This window comes from Bison bison, unplaced genomic scaffold (genome assembly GCF_000754665.1).
Source record: "Bison bison bison isolate TAMUID 2011002044 unplaced genomic scaffold, Bison_UMD1.0 scf7180017864471, whole genome shotgun sequence".
Classification (NCBI taxonomy): Eukaryota; Metazoa; Chordata; class Mammalia; order Artiodactyla; family Bovidae; genus Bison; species Bison bison.
This window is the reverse complement of record NW_011495032.1, coordinates 40,425,298-40,449,935: the sequence shown is the minus strand read 5'-3', so window position 1 is coordinate 40,449,935 and position 24,638 is coordinate 40,425,298. Positions and strand designations below refer to the sequence as shown.

The 24,638-nt window shown below is 46.1% G+C and overlaps 2 protein-coding genes across 4 annotated transcripts in view; both read right to left on the bottom strand.

The window, feature by feature from the left end:
* Positions 1 to 12,739, bottom strand: part of CXCR2 (chemokine (C-X-C motif) receptor 2) — a 16,669-nt gene extending 3,930 nt beyond the window's left edge. The window contains exons 1-4 of one of the 2 annotated variants that reach the window (XM_010861170.1): positions 12,700 to 12,739; positions 11,627 to 11,698; positions 6,601 to 6,642; positions 5,264 to 5,339 (exon numbers count right to left, since the gene is read on the bottom strand). In XM_010861170.1, the coding sequence (XP_010859472.1) occupies positions 5,264 to 5,266 (3 nt within the window). In that variant the 5' untranslated portion in view covers positions 5,267 to 5,339; positions 6,601 to 6,642; positions 11,627 to 11,698; positions 12,700 to 12,739. The remainder of the gene's footprint in view (positions 1 to 5,263; positions 5,340 to 6,600; positions 6,643 to 11,626; positions 11,699 to 12,699) is intronic. The other variant, XM_010861169.1, reaches the window with a different exon arrangement.
* Positions 12,740 to 14,232: 1,493 nt separating this feature from the next.
* RUFY4 (RUN and FYVE domain containing 4) overlaps positions 14,233 to 24,638 on the bottom strand; it is a 21,250-nt gene continuing 10,844 nt past the window's right edge. For both annotated transcript variants that reach the window (XM_010861167.1, XM_010861168.1), the window contains exons 10-12: positions 20,799 to 20,945; positions 15,530 to 15,640; positions 14,233 to 14,976 (exon numbers count right to left, since the gene is read on the bottom strand). In XM_010861167.1, the coding sequence (XP_010859469.1) occupies positions 14,874 to 14,976; positions 15,530 to 15,640; positions 20,799 to 20,945 (361 nt within the window). In that variant the 3' untranslated portion in view covers positions 14,233 to 14,873. The remainder of the gene's footprint in view (positions 14,977 to 15,529; positions 15,641 to 20,798; positions 20,946 to 24,638) is intronic.

Genomic DNA, 24,638 nt, shown 5'->3' with positions numbered 1-24,638 from the left:
TGCTTGGGGCTGGTGCACTGGGATGACCCAGAGGGATGGTATGGGGAGGGAGGAGGGAGGAGGGTTTAGGATGGGGAACACATGTATACCTGTGGCGGATTCATTTTTATATTTGGCAAAACTAATACAATTTGTAAAGTTTAAAAATAAAATAAAATTAAAAAAAAAAAAGATAAAAATGGAGCTACCGTGTGACCCTGCAGTCCCACTCCTGGGCATATATCTGGAGAAAAACATTATCTGAAAAGATACATGCACCCCAGTGTCCACTGTGGGACTGTTTACAATAGCTAAGACATGGAAGCAACCTAAATGTCCACCCACAGAGGAATGGATAAAGAAGTTGTGATGTATATATATATACAATGGAATATTACCTAAAGCCATTAAAAAGAATGAAATAATGCCATTTGCAATAACATGAATGGACCTAGAGAGTGTCATACTGAGTGGAACAAGTCAGACAGAGAAGGAAAAATATCATATGATATCCCTTATATGTGGAAACAAAAATAAATGATACAAATGAACTTACTTACAAAACAGAAAGAGACTCACAGACTTAGAAAATGAACTTATGGTTGCTGGGGCTGGGGGTGGGGGGAAGGGGTAGTTAGGGACTTTCAGAAGGTCGTGTACACACTGCTATATTTAAGATGGATAACCAACAAGGACCTACTGTATAGCATATGGAACTCTGCTCACTGAGGCAGCCTGGATGGGAGGGGAGTTTGGGGGAGAATGGATACACATATATGTGTGGCTGAGTTTCTTTTCTGTTCACCTGAAACTGTCACGACATTGTTAATCAGCTATTACCGCAATACAAAGTAAAAAGTTTAAAGTTTGGAAGAAAATAAAATGAAGTGTTCTGGAAAAACAATCTGAGTGATAGCAGCGTAGGGTTTCAGGATGCCCAAGCTAAAAGGAAGTTGTACCACCCAGAGTGTTTCTTTTGATGTGGGAGGCTTCCTCTGGGAACACTTGAGTAGTTTGAAAAAGTATATTAAAAATCACGAGCAGGTGGATGACTGATTTTCCCACATGGGTGGAAATGCATCGGATTGTTTTGGGAGCTCTGAGCAGGCATATTCTGCCATGCAGGGGTGAGCAGAGAAAGGCAGTATGTTCCCAGCATAAGGAGGAAGGCCAGCAGGAAGCAGGGAAGGCAGGTGGAGACACATAATTCTTGTTTGCGTGGCTTTCCAATCCTGACAGAGATCCTTCCTGTGTTGCTCACGGGTGCCTTCTTCCAAACCTGACTCTCCAGCAACCCCCAACCCCACCACAGGTTATCCCTAGCTAACTTCTATGGGCTCTGCCCTTGTTATGGGGGTAGCAGAGAACCTGCTTTCGTGGGAAGCTGCAGCCACTCTGAAATATTATCCCAGTTTTCCAAAAGGAAATAAACTAAAGTGACCAGCTACTGAATTAGCTTCCTTTTGAACCACAAACTGTATCACTATCATGTCATTTCTTTATAACACGATATGGCCATCCTGTGACCCTATGCCAGTCTGTAACTCACCTCAACATGGTACCCAGTGTTAAAGAGACGAATACAAAATAAGAAGGCTCAGGAACTACCTTATACTCACTGCTGCTGCTGCTGCTAAGTTGCTTCAGTTGTGTCCGACTCTGCGACCCCATAGACGGCAGCCCACCAGGCTCCCCCGTCCCTGGGATTCTCCAGGCAAGAACACTGGAGTGGGTTGCCATTTCCTTCTCCAATGCCGGAAAGTGAAAACTGAAAGTGAAGTTGCTCAGTCGTGTCTGACTTGTAGTGACCCCATGGACTGGAGCCTACCAGGCTCCTCCATATATGGGATTTTCCAGGCAAGAGTACTGGAGTATCATGATCATAATAATAAAGTAAAGACTATAATGATGGTGATGGGATGTGGAGAAGTTGAACCCTTTATATACTGCTGGTGGAAACATAAAATGGTACAGTTGCTTTGGAAAACAGCTGTTAAGAAAGCTAAAACATAGAGTTACCATATGATCCAGCAATTCCACTCCTAGTATACTCAGGAGAACTGAAAGCGTATATCCCCCCAAAAACTTGTATGTGAATCTTCTCAGCAGCACGCAGCCAAAAAGGGGAAGTAATTCAAATGCCGATCAACTGATAAATGGATATGCAAATGGTGGTATACACATACAAGGAATATTAATCAATCATAAAAAGTAATGAAGAACTGATATAGGCTACAACATGGGTGAACCTTGAAAACATTATTCTAAGTGAAAACAGCCAGAGACAAAAGACTTCATGAGTTTATTCTCTTGACTGCATGGCCGCTGCCTAGCATCATGAGAGAGTATCTTATTGTACGTTGCTTGCTTGGGAAAAGATCAAAATTCAAAATTCAGAGAACAGTTTCCAGCTAAGGCATATCACTTTTGCAGCATTGCAAAGATGAAAAATTGTTAGTTGAACCATTGTACGTTGGGGACTGTCTGTATACAAAATCCCACTGAATCGTATACTGTAAATGGGTGACTTTTATCGCATGTGGATTATATCTCAATTACAACAGATGAATCAAAGGTGTGTAGAAAAGAATGTGTATGTGTGTGTAACAGAGTCACTTTGCTGAACAGCAGAGATTGGCACAACATTATAAATCAATTATACTTCAGTAAAAAAGAAAAAAGGTGTATTGGGCTTCCCTGGTGGCTCAGTGATATAGGATCTGCCTGCCAATGCAGGAGTTGTGGGTTCAATCCCTGGGTTGGGAAGATCTTCTGGAGAAGGAAATGGCAACCCACTCCAGTGTTCTTGCCTGGGAAATCCCATGGACAGAGGAGTCTGGCGGGCTACAGTCCATGGGATTTCTAAAGGAGATCAGTCCTGGATGTTCACTGGAAGGACTGATGCTAAAGCTGAAACTCCAATACTTTGGCCACCTCATATGAAGAGTTGACTCATTGGAAAAGACTCTGATGCTGGGAGGGATTGGGGGCAGGAGGAGAAGGGGACGACAGAGGATGAGATGGCTGGATGGCATCACCGACTCAATGGACATGAGTTTGAGTGAACTCCAGGAGGTGGTGATGGACAGGGAGGCCTGGCATGCTGCAATTCATGGGGTCACAAAGAGTCGGACACGACTTAGCTAATAAACAACAACAACAACATAAGTGTAAAGGAAATAGAAATATTAAATCAGTAATATCATCCTCATCATCGTCAACACGAAAGTCCTAGGAAGTTCTCCTCTTTAGCAGAAGAAACTGTTATTGTCAATCATACATAGCAAAGAAGAAGGAAGAATGAGGTTACGAGGAACTAGAAGAACAAAGCCCCTTTCCTCTAGAGTGAAAGAATTCTTAACTTTCCCTTTTCTGAGATGGTATCTCTCTGCTAGTGATGGGGGCCAGATAAATTGCCTTCTCAGAACACAGAGATCACAAATAGAGCAGATTAAGTCAGTCCATGAACCTAAAAGATGTGATGATAAAGATGGGGCCCTGCCTGGCCAGGAGACAGGGACTGTAGTGAGGGAGGTGACTAGTACAGCTGGCTCAGCCAGTGTTGCTTGCAAAACCTGCGAGAAACCACTGACTCTGCCATCCCAAGGTCAAGGCCAAGTTTTCTCAGAAGCCCAGAGTAATGAAATCACAAGGTGGGTCACTTCTGGGAGCTGATGATCAGAGATGCTCTTCAGGGAACACATGACCTAAGAGAAGACCCACCTTTGAGAGTGGATACAGAGCACGATGGATGCAGAGAGCTTGTGCCCTTAGAGGGAAGAACCTAATATTTACAAGCATCAGCTGCGAAAAGGCAGAGGTGGGGCAGCCACAGAAACTGCCTCTCTCAGAAGCAGCAGCAACAGCCAAGCAAGTTGTCACAGCCCAGTCCTCATTCCGGATAATCCAGTGTTCAGCTGTGCAGGAGATGGGCTGGAGGTGTATGGGTGAGCTCTCATTACTAGACACGAAGGCTCAGTCTCAGGGACCAGGGCGCGACCACGCAAGTCAGGACAGAAGGTAGAGAACTCAGAAATGGGAACCAGGCCAGGGCAATGACCTCCGGCCACGGGAGGCTGGGGCAGGGGAATGTTTTGTTGTTGTTTGTTTCTTTTTTGGTTTACCCGTCTCTGGTGAGGATGTTTGACAGTTGAAGGGAGATGCATATTTGAGATCCGATTTGTGCCTCGCAGGTACATGGTCTTGCTCGGCAGTTACAAACAGACAGGCACAGCAAGGCTCAGAAACCAGCTTTTAGTCACAGAGCCTCTCAGTGCTACGGCCAGAATTTCAACTAGGTGTGAATGACTTCACATGCTATTTTCAGTCCACAGATCTGCTTCTTTAAAAAAAAAAAACAACAAATCACAACTCAACGATTCAAATACAGTTGTGGACTTCTCTGGTGGTCCAGTTGTTAAGAACCCACCAGCCAATGCAGGGAACGCAGGTTCGATCCCTAGTCCAGGAAGATCCCACATGCCCTAGAGCAACTAAGCCCGTGAGCCACAACTCCTGAAGCCCGTGAGCCTACAGCCTATGTTCTGCGCTAAGAGCAGCCACCGCAGTGAAAAGCTCCTGCAACTAGAGAACAGCCCCTGCTCGCTACAACCCAGTGCAGCTGAAAATGAAAACAAATAAGTGAATAAGACCCAGGATGAAAAAAACAACCCTCACAGGAAATAATAAACCAAATGTCCTTGAATTGACTGGCTCCCTGCTGGTAGCCACCCAATTATGTCCTTGGTAACCAAACAGGAAAGTCCCTCACTGAGTGGAATTGCCAGCCCCCTAATGACTCCATGAAAAGCATGATTCTAATTTATTTCACAAAAGTTTTATACTTAGAAGAGCCCAAATACTTAAGGCAATCTTTTTAACAGCAGCAACACAATAATAACGCAACAAAGTCCAGGTTGTTTGAATACAATTCCAGTATTCTTTCTCTCTAGAAATAGAATCCACACATATTTGTGTTTAATATGGGGAAGGAGAGCCTCACTAGGATCTGGCTCAGACTCAATTCTAGCCAAGGCAGGGAGAGCTGGCTGGGAGCGGGAAGAAAAGAGGGTGGGCAGTGAGTTGCCCTAGGTGCTTGCTGGAGAGAGGGGTATGGAAGAGGAGCAGAGGCTCTCCCTTTGAGGACAGGGTGGTCTAAAGAGAGAATGGAAAGACTGAGAGGTGTGGGGATAGATGGAGGGGACAAATGGAGCCTGGGTGTCAAGGGGGACAGAGAACAGAGAAGTGTCTGGAAGGTGGGAGGGGTGGGTGTTTCAAGACTTACCATGATTCTGGGCTTGTCACCTGTGGGACACCTCCAGGAAAGGCAGATGTGTCTGACTGAAGAAAGGGCGGCGGTGCTGAGAACACAGTGAGGAAGTGAGTGGTGGATTATATTGCTCAATTCTGGGGTGGAGCCCATGAGGGTGCGGGATGCTTTTGATAGTTTGAATAATTAATTCCCAGGTCAGCTCTTTAACAACTAGTCGTCCTTTTATGAACTGGCAGAGTTCATTTTGGGAAGGGGTTTCCTAGCCAATCTTTCCATTTCCCAGATGAAGAAACTGAGGCCCACCCAAAGGAAGTAGTTGGCCCGGCTTGGCACAGATTTCTCGTCTTTGCCTTGAGCTCAGCAGCCCCGGGCTCTTTCAGCTGCCCTGCCTGTTTTTCCCTGCATTCCAGTTGTGTCGGGCTTCCCGTGCTTACCCCCCAGCAGTTCTATGGCTCTTCAACATTTTTCCCATCTCAAAGGGAACAGCTCTTGAAGGCACCAGAAATGGAGCTTTAGCCTTTGGCACGTCTGGTGGTTTTCTTCCCTGGCCTCTCATCTCCACCCCACACACCCCCGGTGTTCTTAAATCCTCATAAATTCCTTCTCCACGCCACGCCCTTCTCAACTTCCACCCCCACATGGGTGCCCTGTTCACCTCTTCTTGTCTTTCTCCTCACTCCCCAGTCATCCTCTCTGACCATGCTCCTCTCTTAGGGCATTGATATTTTTTTATTGATTTGTCCACTTGGAACTGGGTCAGTAGTAGCTACTAATTTTGGAACCGAGACCATCTCATTTGGAAAGAAAGACATTTGGTAAGGGTTAAAATCCCATCCAAGTTCAAATACATTTTTGAAAACAGATGACACCAAGCATATGTTTTGTCACATTTGCTATTGATAACAACTGGAAGGATTAATTTGGGTGGAGCTGTGAACATTAATTCACCGAACCCTCCCAAGTCCTTACCCTTACAGTGATTGATTCCCCAGGCCCTCTGCTACTTGTTATCCTGGCCTCTTGCCCCAGGCATCCCAGGGCCCACAGGGTACTCAGAGCCTGTGGAAAACTCATCTTAGCTGCCTACCCCTAGGAAAGAACCTTTGAGTCCAACCGTTTAGCAAACGTTCTGTCACCTTTCTCTTTACTATGCTGAAGAACCCAGAGACTCCTGGTCAGGTGATGGTAAACCCAGAGACCCAGGACCTGTGGGGAGAGGCCCTGAGTGCAGCAGTGAAGAACACTGCTAACCTAGCTGCTCTGGACAAGCGACTTTTCCTTTCAGATTCTCAGTCTGCTCATCCGTAAAATGAGACTCATTTTAGACTCAATGGTAGACTCTGACTCACCAGGTTGTGCTGAGGATGAAAGGAGAGATTACCTATAAAACACTTAAGACATACATAAAGCACAGGGTTAGCATTTATTTATTTTATTTTTTTTATTTTTAGGGTTAGCATTTATTATTGGTATTATTATTACTGAAATAGTTGATCAGCTAAAAGCATGGGGTCTCTCCCACTACATTGCCAAGCAAGAGAAAGCAGCATGTCTGCTTTCCGGGCTGACTTCCAGGTATATCTTAATTTGCTTTAACCAGAAATAACAGTCGTCACTTTAGCTCTAATGATGAGTGCCTGCTAGGGCCTAGCATCCAAGAAAAGTGCTTTTCAGAATCTGTATCATTTAATCTTCACAGGAGCTGCATGAGATATGCATTTTCTGAATGAGGAAACCGAGACTGTGAAGTTAGGCAACTTACCTAGAATGACGCAGATAAACTGAGTTTTAAGCAGTTCTTAAGACATTTTTTTTTTAACCTGACCTCAAATCTGGCATTCTGTCCACCGCAATGAGGGGCTGGACCCCAGCCTTAGGTTTCTGAGCTCCTGTAAGTACTTCTCTGTCCCAGACAACTGGATATAGAAAGGAGAGTCCAGATCTGACATTTCCCAACCAGTCTACTTCTTTCTTTCTTTCTTCTTTTTGCCATAACGTGAGATTGTGGGATTTTAGTTTCCTGACCAGGAATTGAACCCAGGCCCTCGGCAATGAGAGCATGGAGTGCTAACCACTGAGCTGCCAGGGAGTTCCCAAGCAGCCTACTTCTCAATTTTCATTAGACTGATTTCATTTCCACTGAGCCCACCGCAGGCCTACAGATGGTGGGGTGAATACAGAACTGTTTTCCAGTCCTGGTTCTGCTGTTAAAGATCAGGGTGAGCTTGGACAAGTCATTTCTCTCTGGGCCTCCATGTGGTCCCCTGGAAAACGAGGTTAGTCACATATGGCTACTTAAAATTAAATTAATTAAAATAAATAAAAAATTTAGTTTTTCAAGTGTTCAGTGGCCACATGTGACTCAGTTCAGTTCAGTCACTCAGTCATGTCGACTCTTTGGGACCCCATGAACCGCAGCATGCCAGGCCTCCCTGTCCATCACCAACTCCCAGAGTCCACCCAAACCCATGTCCATCAAGTCGGTGATGCCATCCAACCATCTCATCCTCTGTTGTCCCCTTCTCCTCCTGCCCTCAATCTTTCCCAGCATCAGGGTCTTTTCAAATGAGTTAGCTCTTTGCATCAGGTGGCCAAAATATTGGAGTTTCAGCTTCAACATCAGTCCTTCCAATGAAGAACTGATCTCCTTTAGGATAGACTGGTTGGATCTCCTTGCAGTCCAAGGAACTCTCAAGAATCTTCTCCAACACCACAGTTCAAAAGCATCAATTCTTCGGTAATCAGCTTTCTTTATAGTTCAACTCTCACATCCATACATGACCACTGGAAAAACCATAACCTTGACTAGATGGACCCTTGTTGACAAAGTGATGTCTCTGCTTTTGGCTATCATATTGGAGAGTGCAGATGTCCTGTAGGACATTTCTATTACTGTAGGAGGTTCATTTGTACTGAGCTGCCTTAGTGAAGACGTAAATATTTTGTTTCTGTAATTCATCACTTCGGTTCTCAGGGGACTCACAGGAAGAGAATGACGTTTCCAAGTTCCTTCTATTAGAATATGTCCCCAGCTGCCCGAAGGCCACGCTGCTCACCCGCCTGATGTTGTCGCTACTGCTGCTGTTATTGGAGTAGCCACTGATGCCTCCACGGTGACCCAGGGCTTGGTAGCTGTCAGGGATGTTGGACAGGAGAAGGCAGCTTCTGTATGGAACTTTCTGACCCAGGGCTGCCGAGGGGGAAGTTCAGGAGGCCCACCAGGGGAGGTGTCCCCACAGAGGAGCAACGAGGTCTGTCCTGGGACTCTGACTAAAGGTCAAGGCTCTACCTGGCAATTCTGTAATAGCACTGGGACTTTTCACACCTTCCTGGCTAACAGTTTCTAGAGGAGTCTGAAGGTGGTGGTTTGCCTAGTCCATATCTGTCTCATTTTCAAAATATGCCTTCTTCTTTATAAGGGAGATGCAAGCAACCCCACCGCCCAGCTGACACATGTGCTGAATTTATGTGTACACTTTCTTCCTTCCTTCTAGGGGCAGGATGAGAAGTATCCTTTCTTCTCCTTTTGAATTCCTGCACCTGCCGGTGGGACCCACTGCCTCTCATAACCTCGAGGGTCTTGCCTCCTGGTCCCTCTGCCTCTCTTTCCTGGAACCACCTCTTTCCCTGAACTTGCATTTGTCTTTCTCTCCGTTCCTCTGTTCTAGGACTCCTTCAGCTACTTCTCCCCCTGGGAGAAGTATTTGCCTCCATTTCAAAGGCAAACTTCTTGAAAACACAGCGAGCAGTTGCTGTATCCACTTCACCAACTTCTTGTTCACTGCTTAACTCACTGCAACCAGCTTCCTTCCCACTGCGCTGCGGAAACAGCTTTTGCCAAGGTTCCCAATAACCTAGAGTTGCTAAACCCAGTAAACCCTTCTCTTAAATAAAGCTGTTTTAATATTATAAAATAAAATGGGCATACTGTAACCAATACAGGTGATGCAAGAGCATATAAAGTGAAATTGGATTCCTTTCCATCCCTCTGTTCACCTGTATCTTGTGTACAGGTGTATCATCTGTATCTTTCCAGACTTTTCCCCATGCATAGTTAAGAGTGTTAAACTAGTTATGTTGTTTTTCACTTTAACAATGTATCATGTTCCTATTTCACATCAGTCCATATACATCCATCTTATTCTTTTCAGTGATGACATCATGGTCCATGGCAAGGATATAAGATGGTTTATTTGGTAATTAGCTTATAGATGAATGAAGCCCTCATGACATAGTGGTAAAAAATCTGCCTGTAATGCAGGAGACCCGGGTTTGACCCCTGGGTCAGGAAGATCTCCTGGAGAAGGAAATGGGAACCCACTCCAGGATTCTTTCCTGGAGAATTCCATGGGCAGAGGAGCCTGTCAGGGGTTGCAGAGTTGGACATGACTGAGCTACTAACACTTACAGGTGAATATTTAGGTTCTTATTATGAGCATCTTTGGATGTAGGTCTTTGGGAATTTGTATGCTTCAGTAACTTAAGTACAATTTTGCTGGGTCATAACTGTGCATGTTTAAATGTTGATAAATACTACTCATCGTTCTTCAAAAGACTGTTCCGGTGTGCTCTCCTATTATTATGTACTCTCCTATTACCTATTGCTGCTGCTGCTGCTGCTAAGTCGCTTCAGTCGTGACCCCAGAGACCGCAGCCTGCCAGGCTCCCCCGTCCCTGGGATTCTCCAGGCAAGAACACTGGAGTGGGTTGCCATTTCCTTCTCCTATATAAGGACCTGTTACCCTATCCACTCATACTGTCTCATAATTGTCAATTATGGTAAAATATTTTCTCCCAACCTGCTGTATGCTTTTAAACTTTATTTATGGTGAAATGGATACTATACATTATCTGATCTCTGCAACATTTCACCCCACTAACTCCATTCTTCTTTTATTTCTCTGAGAAACTCTTTTGGTCTTGTTTGTTGCTTTGTTTATTGGTTCATTCCTCAAATATGGATGTCCCTGGAGTCTGCCTTGGCCCCTGTCTCTCCCTGCTCTCCCTAGACCAGCCCACCTGCCTCCTTGGCTTCAGCCCCTACCCAGTCTGGGGCAGTGTCTCCCACACCTATAGTTCCCAGCTTCTCTTCTAAGCTTCTCTCTAAGCTCAAATTCTTACATGCAACCACTTCCTGAAATCTACCCTGAGGTCCCACAGATGCTGCAAACTCAACATATAGAAAACTGGTCTCTGGAGAAGGAAATGGTAGCCCACTCCGGTATTCTTGCCTGAGAAATCTCATGGACAGAGGACCCTGGTGGGCTATGCAGTCCATGGCATCACAGAGTCGGACACAACTTAGCAACTGAACAACAACATACAACCAGGCACATTGTAATTTAGGGAAATAGTTTTTGATGGAAATATGGCATAAAATGGAGAGTGAAGTGACCCAGCAATATGGAATACAGGGTTTTGTAAGAAATTAACATTTGTGTATAGAATAATAGTTGCAAATATTCAAACAATAAACTCTGTGGCTAAAGGAAAAAAAAAAAACAACAACTGGTCTCATGAATTCCCTGACGTGGGTGCCCCTGCTCCTTAACGGGGGAACGGGCATGCCCCTTAGGCTCACCTTGCTCCTCCTCTCTACCAAGGCCATCTCTCTAACATCTTTCTGTATTATTTCCTCTTCAGTATCGTCATTGACGAGTTAGGCCCCGCTTTACTCTCTCACCTAAGCTACTGGATTCATCGTGGGACGCCTCTGAATTTCAGAGCAAATCTGTCTGAGTTAGGATCCCAGCAATGTCAGTGGCTGTAGACCTTGGGCAAGTTATTGTGTCTTACTGGTCTCAGTTTCATCATCTGTAAAATGGGGATAATTAGAGCACTCACCACATAGGGTTGTCATGTGGATGAAATGAGTCTATATTTACAAAACAAAATGGTGCTTGGCACTGTTGGTTCCTGCTGCTGCTGCTACCACCATGACCAGATCACTATTTTCCTAAATGTTCTCTGCCTTAAGTCTTTCCCCTCTCAATCCATCTTCCACTCTCTATCAGAACCATGTGCCTCAAACGTGAGTTTGATTACCTTCTTTCCCTCTTACAGCCCTTCAAGGACCCCAGTTGCCCTCAGTCAGTGCCAAATTTCTGATTTGGGCACTTGGTGCCCCTGCCTCTGATGCTTCTCCTGCCTTATTTCTAGCCATGCCCTTTGGAATACTTGACTCTGGCCACAGGGAACAACTCGCAGTTCCCCCACTACAGCTGCTCTGGTTCCTCTTGGGCTTTGGCACACAGTTCCTTTTCCCTTTCCCCACCTTCTTGGGCCGGCCAACTCTCTCTCCTCTCCAGTTCAGCCCTGTCATCACCTCCACGCACTGCCACCCCTCTCTGTGCTTCTCTGTATCCCCAGGCTTACCTCTACGATGGCATCAATTTCAGGGATTTATAATCATCAGTAGGACGGCTTCCTCCTCCACATTGCGAGGTTCTTGAAAGAAGGGATTATATATATATATATATATGAAATTTTGTCTCCCCAAAGCTATCCCACACAGAGTTTGGCGCACTCTAGGTGCTTGCTATCGTTTTGTTGAGCACTGAATAAACTGACAGAGTGAGAGAACTGATGTATGTTGGAGCATTTGAGTGATAATCTGATTTAAAGAAATAATTATGTCACCCAAATTTCCCGGGCACCCCCCAGCCTGTGAGCACAAATTAAGTCATGTCAACAGTGATAACCCAGATTGCACTGGCTCAGACCCGTGTGTTCATGCAGGGCTTATTCCCAATAGACTGCTCCCCAGAAATATGGGGGAATCTGTTGGAGGCATCCCTTAGGTGTGCCTCTGGTGCTACTGGGCTAGACCTGTGCCCTGGGCTCTTTTCTGGTGGACTGGTGCCCTCGCAGTGCCATGCTCTGGGATGGACTATGGTGACCCTTGTGGAACCTTTGGCTGGAGGGTCTAACAAGCTTCCCAGCATCTTTGTGGAGCTTCTGTGCTCTCTGTTGGACTTGGTGGGACTCTTTGGGGGGCAGTGTTGAGCTAGAGGCTGGTCTTCAACATTGCCCTTCCATCTCTCCCAAATAAGGGGAGACAGTCAAGCTCCTCCGTACCTGGCCCCTGATTTCCTCCTGAGTTCTCTTCCCAGAGCATCTTGCTTCCTCTTAGAGCATAGGCTTCTTCTGGGTTCCCTCCCCCCATCAGTTCATCAGGTAGGTCTGAGCTTCCCGCTGGAGGTCCTACTAGAATATGATGTCTTCTGCTGTAATAAGAACCGGCCCTAATAAATGTGTCTGAGTAAGTCTAGCCTCCAGGAAGGGACCACTGTCCTTTAGGGCAGGGATGATTCTATTGCCTTGTTTGCTCCCATAGCCCCAGCTCTGCCCCTCACTCCCTCTATTCCCTGCACCCCGACCCCGCCACCGCTCCCCACCCCCACCCTGCTTCAACCTCCCTGCTGCCTTTGTTAAGGAGAAGTTCTCACCAGCTCTCCAGGGCAGGAACTGCTGTTGCAAAATTCTTCCTCCCTGAGATGGTAATGGGATGCAATCTGGGCGGCCCTGACCCCAAGAGGCGGTCTGCAGGCTCTGGTCAGAGCCACAGAGTTGCCCAACCACTGCAGAGGCTTTGGCAGTCTGCTTGAGGCAGAGGGGCCAGGAGTAGCATGCCTCTTTGAGGCTGTGAAGTCTGCCCTATAGCCCAAGTAGGCAGCTAATCACCTAGCCACAGAATGGGGTCCACACCTCTTCTGAAACCGCATTCTCAGAAGTACCATAACTGGATGACCACTGTGTGCGTGCTTAGTTGCTCAGTCATGTCAGACTCTTTGCGGCCTCGTGGACTGTAGCCCACCAGGCTCCTCTGTCCATTGGGTTCTCTAGGCAAGAAGGCTGGAGTGTGTTGCCATTCCCTTCTCCAGGGCATCTTCCTGACCCAGGGGTCGAAGCTGGTTCTTTACTGTTGGATTCTTTACTGTTTGAGCCACCAGGGAACTCCTACTGAGTAACCATAATTTGGGTGAGACTTCTTGAGCAGTCGGGGGATATCATCTCATACCATGGAGCTACAAGAGTCCTCATCAACTGTCTTTAGTACTGAAGTCTAGCTGTGTAAGCACTGTAGAGAAAGTCACCTAGACTCAGCCCCTTCTTCTGAAGTGCTCAGAACTTGGACCCACCAAATCACCGTAGTGGTTGGAAGGAAAGGGCAGAGAGCCTCAAGCCTCCCCTCAAACCCACCAAACCAGATGCTTTGGGGAGTAACTGGTACTCCTGCACCCTGTCAGTGAGAAGATGTGACATATTAATATAATCTCTTTGGGAAATAACTCTGCCATTTCTTAAACATGTACCTACCACACCTTGTCATTTCATGCCTAGGTATTTACCCAAGAGGAATAAAGGCATATCTCTACACAAATATATGTACACAGGTGATGAGAAGAAACTTACTTGTAATAACCTCAAATTGGAAACAACCCAAGTATCAGCAACAGCTGAATGTGTAAACTAATTCAGTATATCCATGCAGTGAAATACTACTCAGCAGTATTTTATGACAAAATAACTATGCTTTTGAACTGTGGTGTTGGAGAAGACTCTTGAGAGTCCCTTGGACTGCAAGGAGATCCGACCAGTCTATCCTAAAGGAGATCAGTCCTGGATGTTCATTGGAAGGACTGATGTTGAAGCTGAAACTCCAATACTTTGGCCACCTGATGTGAAGAGCTGACTCATTTGAAAAGACCCTGATGCTGGGAAAGATTGAGGGCAGGAGGAGAAGGGGACAACAGAGGATGAGATGGTTGGATGGCATCACCGACTCGATGGACATGGGTTTGGGTGGACTCTGGGAGTTGGTGATGGACAGGGAGGCCTGGCATGCTGCGGTTCATGGGGTCCCAAAGAGTCGGACACGACTGAGCGACTGAACTGAACTGAACTGAATTATGCTGAGTGAAAGAAGGCAGATAATAAAGAGTGTATTCTGTATGATTCTTTTTGTACAAAATTTTAGAAAATGCAAACTAGTCTCTAGTGACAGAAAGTGAGTAAGTAGTTGCCTGGGGATGGAGAGAGGGTCGGGGTAGAGATGACAAAGGGCACAAGGAAACTGGGGCTGATGGATGATGCGTCTGTTATTTTGAATACAGTGATGGCTTCAGGGTGTATATTAAAGTCAAAACTCATCAGATTTTATATAAAGTGTATTATATGTTAATAGTACCTGAAGAAAGTTGTTAAAAATAAAATACTACATAGATCCCCAAGCAGACTCCAGACAGGAAGCTCCCCTGTGTTGTGAAGGGTGGGCTGACTGAGGAATGAGTGTGGAAGGGAAACACCCAGGCCACCAGGTCTTATTCTTGGACAAGACATTCTGAGCCTGAAGGGACTTTAGACCAAGATGCAGCCCACTCTCTCACCTTACGAGAAAAGCCTGACAGCTCTGCCAAAGTCACCCAGCTCATCAGTGGGAGATGCAGGGTCAGAACCCCTCTCCTGACTGCCACCCCGGCTCCTTCCACCTTCCACACGACGGTCTGTCCATTCAAGTGCTGCCTGCCTTAGACGGCAGGACTGGTCGGACCAGAGGGCCACCAAGGGCCAAGGGGAGGGGTCGCGTGGGATGCAGCAGCCAGTCCTGGACGGGTCTCGGTCAGAGAACCTGGGCGTCTCTCCTCTGGGAGCAGGGTGGGCAGTGGCGCTCTCTCTTCTTGTAATCCACAGAGCAGGCATGGCAAACCAGGCCTCCACAGAGCCTGGGGAGCAGAGGCAGAAGAGTGGGTGCATACGGGGGATGGGTCATGAAGTTCAAGCATCTTTGTGTCTGTCTCTGCATTTCTCATCTTCTGGCTGGACGGCCCTGGATCTATCTCAGGAGGCCTTCTCTTTCCTAAAAGGTGTCCTGGTGCCCCACCCTTCCAGGGTCCTCCAAGTGGCAGGTTCTCCTGATGGCCCACTGTCCTTTCTCTTGCTGTCTGCCCTCTCACCGTGTTCCCAGGGCAAGGTGGGGAGGGCAGCTTGCTTTGGACAGGAACTCTCTTCCCAGATGAGATTAGCTGGTCGATTCATCAGTCAGCTCCTGGAAGGGTCACCCAGTCCCTTCTTGCAGAGGCCCTTCCTTGTCTGCCCCCTTTCTACAGTTCTTGCTCATGTCTCTGCCAAGTATTGGGGAAAATGAGTGGCCAGCTTCAAGTGGCCTTTCACAAATGCCTAGTTCCTGTGCCCCTCCCTCTCTGGAGTGGGCACGGGGCTGTGGGCTGGTGGAAACTGGGCTGTCCCAAAGGAAGGATGCTGTACCCCACCCATTACCTGCATGGGTACCGCCGAGACAACCGGCCAAAGATCTTGCTGCAGACGACGCAGCATCCCGGGGCCATGGACGAGAGATGCTGGACTTTCTGCCACAGAATATCCTTCTCTCTGATGGGCAGGTGGAGGTGGGGACACACACAGACAGAGAGAGGAAGAAGAAGATGATAGAGGAAGAGAGAAAGATGGAGATACACAGATGGAGAGACAGAAACAGATACACAGAGACAAAGAAGAGGGAGAGACAGGGAAAAATAGAGGAAGTCACACAGAGATATACACATAGAGAGACAAAAAGAGAGGAGAAACGGCAGAGCAGAAAGACAGAGAGCCAGAAATGGAGAGGAAGACAAGGAGGGAAAGAGATACAGGCACTCAGAGAGAGAGAGAGAAAGAAAGTCAGGGAGTTGGAGAGGGAGACAGACTCCCAGAGAGGGAGACAGGGAGATAATGTGGAGGGAGAGAGAAAGACACAGGGGGAAAGTGCAGAGACAGACAGGGACAGAGTCACAGACAGGGAGCAGGATGGAGAGACCAAGAAAGAGATGTAGTGAGGCAGAAAGACACAGACAGATGAAGAGACAGTGAGAGACACGCACATTAGAGATCAGCGAGTCTCCAGTTTTTCTGGGAAGATGGACGATGACACCCAGGCTCCCTTCACCCAACATAATCTTGACCCATTATTTAAGAATCTGTTCATATCCCACCTCCTCTAAGAAATGCTCCCTGATCCTGGAAGCCCCCAGGGAGCTTCCTATAGCATATAATGCCTATTATTTTTATTTGACACTCAGTACAAACTGCCTTGTAGTTATGTATGTTCATGCTCCCCCAAAACTATCCTCACTGGTTTTTTTTTTTTTTTTTGAAGAATGTTTAGGAATGTGGGTTGCTTAAAATTTTTACCAAAATGACACGCACAGGCATGATTTAAACACTGAACAGTCCAGAAGGAATTATATCAAAAGGAAATCGATATGCCTCCTTCCCATTCTCAGTGGCAAACCACTTCTTACATCCTTTAGGTTTTTTTTCCTTGATATTACTTCCATCTTCAAGTAATACGCTCATATTCTTCCACCTTGATTTATCGAGAGTATCTTTCATAGAACTCCTTGATATCACAGGATACAGCTTACTTATTACCTTCCTTACTAACTCCTCTTTCCTCTCAATGCAATTTTATCTCCATTTTTTGTTCCTTTATTGGTTACTACTGGAATTTTATAGCATATACCCACACATTTATTTCTCACTCATTCTATTAACTATAGACAGCATAATACGACTGCCATTCTGTAATAAGGTGGTGTCAGCATCCCTTCTCTTCAGCGCGCCTCCTTCTCCACTTCCTAATTTGTCATCTACTCCTGCAACATCCAATATGGTAGCCATTAGCCATATGTGGATATTTAGGTATATGTTTAACTTTTTATCTTATTATTATGCTTATTGAATGAAAGATACTTTAAATTCTACAGTACTTTAGAATTTTCAAAAGTTTCACACACACGATAACCCCATAATAACTTCCTTAAAAAGTCCCTTATATTGCTGCTCCCTCCTTTCCTTTCTTCACTGGTAACCACTAGTGTGTTCTCTATGGCTGTCAGTCTGCTTCTTTTTTTTTATTCACTAGTTTGTTGTATTTTTTAGATTCCACATACAAGTGATATCAGGTGTTTATTTAACTTAAAGTTAAATAAAGTTAAAACTTCATTTTCTCAGTTGCATCAACATTTGAGATACTCAGTTGCTACATGGGACTAGTAGCTATCATACTGGACTGGGCAAATGCAGAACATTTCCATCTTCACAGGTATTCCTGTTGGATCCTATTATATACTTGACATTGTTTAGGTAGTAACATTTGCTGCTGCTGCTGCTAAGTCACTTCAGTCGTGTCCGACTTTGTGCGACCCCATAGACAGTAGCCCACCAGGCTCCCCTGTCCCTGGGAACTGGAGTGGGTTGCCATTTCCTTCTCCAGTGCATGAAAGTGAAAAGTGAAAGTGAAGTCGCTCAGTTGTGTCCGACTCTTAGTGACCCCATGGACTGCAGCCTACCAGGCTCCTCCGTCCATGGGATTTTCCAGGCAAGAGTACTGGAGTGGGGTGCCGTTGCCTTCTCCAAGTAACATTTATGTTTGTTCTATAATTATAATTGTTTTCTGTGATTTACCTTTAGATTGATTCTAACATTGAAAATAATCAATGAGCAGTATTTACATTATTAGACAGTACATAAACATATTGCATCACCTGGAGCTGTGTTCTGTGATATTCCCTTTCTTGGAAATTTTTTGTTTTTCTGGAACTTTCTTACTACTTTTCTTTGCTCCTTGCATGACTTGCATTTAACATGGCCTAATCCACACCCACCCCCTTCATCATCTCAGATACTTTACTGAAGCTTTTTCTCTCCTGAGACCTCCCTCCTGGGCCCTCCATACTTCTCCTGTAGTCTGAACTGACTACTTCCTGGGTTTGCTGCCCACTTGTCATCTTGGGAATTCCCTTTCCTTTCTTCATGGGCTAGAGCCACTATTCCTGAGTTCCACATCTTCTCCTTTCTTAGCTTACTTCCTTGTTTCTCTGGAGCACATCCTTAATTAACTTCCGAAGAAAGTCTGTGTGGGAGGTGAATTTTATGTAACCTGTCTATCTGAAAAATGTCTTTCCTCCACCACCTCCCCACTCGCTCCATAGTTTGACTGGATGTAGAATTCGAGGGCAAAAGCCAGTTTTTCTTAGAACCTGAAAGCATTACACCATTGAGTCTTAACCATTGACCGCTACGTCACTGAACCCTTAAAATTTGTTGGGTTCTATTTCTTTTACAAGTGGACCTGTCTTTTAGGATATTCTCCTCATCTTTGTTTTAATGAAATTTCACAATCATGTATCTAGACCTGGTTTACCCTGCCCCTTTCCTTTATTATGCTGGTTGTTCAGTGAAATCTTTAAATCTGAAGAACAACTCCCATCAGAACTGGAAAAGCATCTCATATTTTTATTGGAAAATCACCTCCTTTTTATTCTCTCCTTCTTTGGAACTCCTGTCAGTTGGAGAAGTTATCAGAACTCCTGGATTGATTCTCTGTGTTTCTATTTCTCTCATGTCTTCATTTATCTGCGCTTTCATTATATTTTCTGAGAGACTGCCTCATCTTTCTTTTCCAATCCGAGTGAATCCAAACATGTCAGTAATCATATTTTTAACTTCCGAGAATGTTTCTCATCTTTTGATGGTTGCTTTTCATAGCTTCATGGACGATGGACCTTTTTTTGTCTGTGTATCTTTGTCACTCCCCTTTATTTTCTAGGCTCTCCTCAAATGTCTGGGGTCCTCGGTTGTCATTTCATGTTTAAGAAAGAGGTGATACAAGCTGTTAGGGCTCCAAGGCATAGATGGGGATGGCTGACTAGTAGCCTCACTTTAGGGCAGATTGGGCAGGGAGCTACCTGCCACATCAACTTTTACTTATTTGCCTGATGATAGACCCCTCACTCTTAGACGTTCTGTAGTTGGGGAGGCAGGCAGAAAGTACTGTACATTGTACACCACACGGCTGTACAGAGCAGGCTGTACACTGCTCTTCCTAATGACTTTATCAGTACATTTTCCCGGTTTCTGCCCCTCATCTCCCTTCTGCCATCTGTGTTCTCGGTGTCTCTGGGCCCTGGAGTACTAACTTGGGCCAAACTCAGTATCCACTTCTCCATCTATTTTCTGGCTTCTTGAAATTAGCTCTTATCTCTCACTTGTGGTTGGCTCCTCCAACTTTCTCTCTGTTTTAATACTTTACGGTCATTCTAGTGAGATCTCAGGATAGAGGCTGGATAATGTGTGGTCACCTGATGTGAAGAGCTGACTCATTTGAAAAGACCCTGCTGCTGGGAAAAGATTGAAGGCGGGAGAAGAAGGGGATGACAGAGGATGAGATGGTTGGATGGCATCACTGACTCAATGGACAGGAGTTTGAGTAAACTCTGGGAGTTGGTGATGGACAGGGAGGCCTGGCGTGCTGCAGCCCATGGGGTCACAAAGAGTCGGACACGACTGAGCGACTGAACTAACTAACATGTGGTCAGTCTACCATTTTGACACAGAAGTCAAACTTCTTGCTCCACACTCCTTTTTTTTTGGCTTAGGGCCATGTCTTCCATAATGCTTCTGGGAGGGACATTGTACTATGTGGTTTGAGACCTTGTGATTAATTTATTTAGCACTAGGAAAAACATTTGTCTCTCTTGGTGAACTGGTATTGCTCCTTTGAATGGATGGTGAAACTTTATGCATTTCTCTTTTTCATCCTGCTACCAAGATGTTCAGAGTTAAGTTTTAAACCTGATACTTCAGGAGTATCTTTTTCATCTTTCAGGAAATCTTCTATTTTACTTTAACAATCATATGTGTATATATATATATGTGTGTGTGTGTGTGTATATATATATATGTGTGTGTGTGTGTGTGTGTATGTATCTCCCTCCCTCTGTCTATCTGTCTTATTGTTAGCCACCTTAAATTCTTTTGTGAAATATATAGCTAATTTTTTATTAGCTTCTTCCCAGTTGACAGATCCTCAGGGGAGATTATTCCTTAAATTCTTCTTTCTTTCCTGGCTGACCTCTCCCTTGTCTCACCTTTAATCACTTGGATTTTGTGCAAGAGGATTTATTTCTAGGTGACCCCTCAGCAGCCTTCCAGTTCTAAGGGAACCTGAGTCCAGCAGTCTCGTATTTTCTGAACGAGGTGAGAGAGCACTGTGTATCTGGAAATTATCTCCTCACTGGACCGAAGGGTAGAAAGCAGGTTTTATGCATTTCCTCCTATCCTTCAGCGAGTTTAGTGGTTTGGGATGAATCCTGGTGAGCTCAGCCTCTGGAACCCAGGGCAGCTGACCCAGGACAGGCCACAGGCCCAGCGGTCTGAGGAAGTCCGGCAGGCAGGCAGGTATAGGACATGAGATTATCTCCCAGTTAACCTCTGGGCTCCTTTCCCTTCTCCTAACCTTGGTTGTTGTGTGTGTTTGTGGGGGTTGGAGGGGGGCTTGCCTTAGAGGTAGAGGACTCTATGCAATTTGTATGCTGTGCTTCCTTGGTGGCCAAGTCAGCCTCTCTGACCCTCAGTTTTCTCATCTGTGGCATGGGGATAACAGCAGAGGTGGCTGAAAGAAGGAGATGAGTTGGTGTACACAAAGGTCCAGAGGGCATGCCTGATACCACGCCCTGTCCTGCACCCCAGCCCGGGGTCCCGCCCTTACTGAATCAGCTCCAGCACCCGACTCTTCATGGCTCGGACCAGGTCCCGCTGCCCGCCAAGCTCCTCCTCATACACGGCGTCCTTCCTTTCAGCCTCCCGTTGCTTCTGCTCCAGCTCCGCCTGCAGCCGGGCCCTCTCCTCCTGACACCTGGGCACAGAGGAGGGCTGAGTTCTGAGGGGATGGCGCAGCATCTGTGTCTGAGCCGGGCTGAGTGACCGGAGCCCCACCCGGGAAGCTGGTGGTGCCCCCGCAGCTGAAGTGCACACACACACCACACATTGACAACACTGCACACAGACACCACATATAACATGCAACCACAACACATACAGGCACACACACTACACTAGACACTACACACACATATACTGAACACACTGACAACATAGCACACACACTGCACACTATACACACACGCCACATAACACCCCACACACCATACAATCACAACACAGCGCACACACACCACATATGACACACAATCTCAACGCATACAGGCACACACACCACACTAGACACCACACACACACTGAACATACTTACAACATAGTACACACACACTACACACTGTATACACACACCGCATAACACACCACACACCATACATTCACAGCAGAGCACACACACACACCATATATAACACACGTTCACAACGCATACAGGCACACACACCACACTAGACACCACACACACATAGCACACACTACACACACACACCCCACACATACCACATACAACACACATTTACCACACATACAGGCGCACACACCACACTAGATGCCACACACACATACACCACACACTTACAACACAGCACACACACACTACACATATACCACACACATCACATGTACCGATACCACACCCCCACTAGACATACACACTCACCATACAACACATCACACACTTAAACTTGCACATCACAACATACATCACACACATGCACATAACATGTACCCACACACACCACACAACACGCACACACTTCACACATACTCACAACACATCACACACCGATAACTCCTATGACACACCACATACACTCATCACCCAACACACACATCTCACCAAAAAAGCACTGTGTGAGCTGACACCTCCAGATGACTCACCAACCGATCAGAGCAGCGAACACAGGGTCTAGCCTTGCATGCTCCTTTAGCGAGAACGAGCCAATATTTTCAATTGTTTTCCTTCTTTCTCTCTCTAACATTTTCATTTTAAAATACCATTTTCTGGAAAGGCATGCTCACAATCCTGGCTGGTCTCTGGGGGGTAGCAGATGCCTGGGAGCCCAGGCTGGATGGGCAGTGCCAGCTGAAAACAACTGCGGTGTTTGGGGAAAGCAGTAAGTGATGTAGGATTTGAAGTGACTTTTTGGCTTTAAAATATTTTGAAAATTGCATTAGATTGTCTTTTCAGTTTAAAAAAAAGTCATATTAAACATATGGCTTTCTTAAATTTCTGTTTCAGTTTGGGCTTGGAAACTCCTCAGTTCTATTCTTGCCTTTTCCTTTTGTCTTAGTGGCTTCCTAGAAGTTTCTAAGAAATCTAATGGACTGGAAGTAAAAGGGTCCTAGCTCCAGGCCCCTACCTCTTACTCCATTGTTCAGACAGGTGGGTGTTGTAATGGTGGTGTCTGGTCTATGACCTCTGGATGTGTGTATGTGTGTGTGTGTGTGTGTGTGTGTGTATGTGTGTGTGTGTATGTTTGTGTGTGTATACCCATGCCCCTAGGGGAAGAGGTTTGACAATGAATTGAATTATTAATTTAAGAATTTCTGCCATAGCATGCTGCAGGGAGGAAAACTGGGTGAGCCATAACATCAGACAGACAACAGCTAGCCACCGAAATCCAGAAAGGCCAGTCCCTGCAGCCATAGGGAAGAGTGACTTAACAAACATTCGAGTCCTCAGCCTCTTCATTTCTTAGTATTAGGATTTCATTTTCGTAAGCTAAGTTACTTGCCCAGTGATCCCAGGGCCTCTGGTGTGGGCAGCGCAGGCCCTAATGTGACCAGTGCGGTTAGTCAGTGTCTTTGGGGTTAGAGGGAACATTTATTAAGCACCTGTTATTAAGTCACTTCAGTTGTGTCCAACTGTTTGTGACTCTATAGACTGGAACCCACCAGGCTCCTCTGACCATGGGATTCTCCAAGTAAGAAATTAAGCACCTACTGTGTGCCAATGACTGTGTTAGGTGCCAGGAATACAGCAATGCCTAAGGTTCTTGGTGCAGCTTATAGCATGTTTGGGGCAGTGGTTAAAATGAGTGATGGACCAATAACATAATTAAGTGTGTGACAACGTCAAAGGAGTGGCAGAGCCGCAGAGCTGAGGGAGCACTCAGGAGGTCTTCTTAGACAGGGTGACCTTTAAGCAGATCTGAAAGACAAGGAAGCAGCCTTGCAGAGCCAGAGAAAGGGACATACCAAGTTCTGCAAGTTGGGAAGAACTTGGCTTATTTGAGGAAATGAAAGAAAGACGTGCGAAACTATTGGGTTGGCCAAAAAGTTTGTTTGGGTTTTTTATAAGCTGTAATAGGAAAACCTGTATGAGCTTTTTGGCCAACCAATACAGGGGGTGGGGTGGGTGGGAGGCAGGAGGCAAGGCGGGAGGCAGGCAGAGTCCTCAGTGCTCTAGGAGGAGTGGACTTTGATCTCAGTGCCATGGAAACCACTGAAGCATTTTAAGTATTTAAGGGCTTCCCTCCATAGCTCAGTCTGTAAAGAATCTGCCTGCAATGCAGGAGAATCAGGTTTGATTCTTGGGTCGGGAAGATCCCCTTGAGAAGGAAATGGCAACCCACTCCAGTGTTCTTGCCTGGAGAATCCCATGGACAGAAGAGTCTGGTGGGCTACAGTCCATGAGGTCACAAGAGTTGGACACGACTGAGTTACTTTCACTTTTACTTTCAAGGGGGTGACAGACACTCCTGGGATTCCCTCATAGCTCAGTTGGTAAAGAATCTGCCTGCTAGGCAGGAGACCTGGGTTTGATTCCTGAGTGGGAAAGATCCCCTGGAGAAGGAAATGGCAACCCACTCCAGTATTGTTGCCTGAAGAATCCTATGGACAGAGAAGCCTGGCAGGCTACAGTCCACGGGGTCACGAGAGTTGAACACGACTTAAGAGACTAAACCACCAGCACCACCGACACTCCTAGGGCAGGAGGTGTCCTCTTTCAACCCGGAGGGAATTAAAGTCTATTGAGAATCTACTATGTGCCTGGCACTGAGCTTAGTGCTTTATAGCCTTGTTTCATTGAACTTCCACAAATTTATGGGACAGGTGATATGATCATCACTTTATAGGAAAGAAAACAGACCTTTAGAGAGGTAGTAACACTTGCCTAGGGTCACACAACTTGATAAGTGGAGGGAGCAGAAATCTGAGAGCAGGCCTGCCCAGCTCTAATCACTCGCCTCCCCATACTTGCATGCATGCAGGGCCCTGGTCACCAGTGGTTTGTGGCATCAGGGCTGAGTGGACAGCAGGTAGGAGAGTGGGATGGATCCTGACGGTCCTGCGGCAGCCTCTGGGGAGCTCAGTGCTGCCACCCAAGTTGGGGAGAAGGGATATTTATCTAGTTCCCCATCTGAAGACCTTCCACTCGTACCTGTCCTAATCCCTTCTGCTTTGAGGTTAACCCAGGGGGCAGATCTGCTTAGAAAGAAGATCTCACAGAGCATCTGACCTGGAAGAGAGGCAACCATCTCCTTTTTGCAAATCAGGGACCTAAGGCAGAAGAGGGACCCAGGGCCACACAGTCAGAAAGCCAGGAAGCGGGTATGGAAAGCCCAGGTGTGTTTTTATAGCCCTGGGTTGTTCTACTCTGGGACCT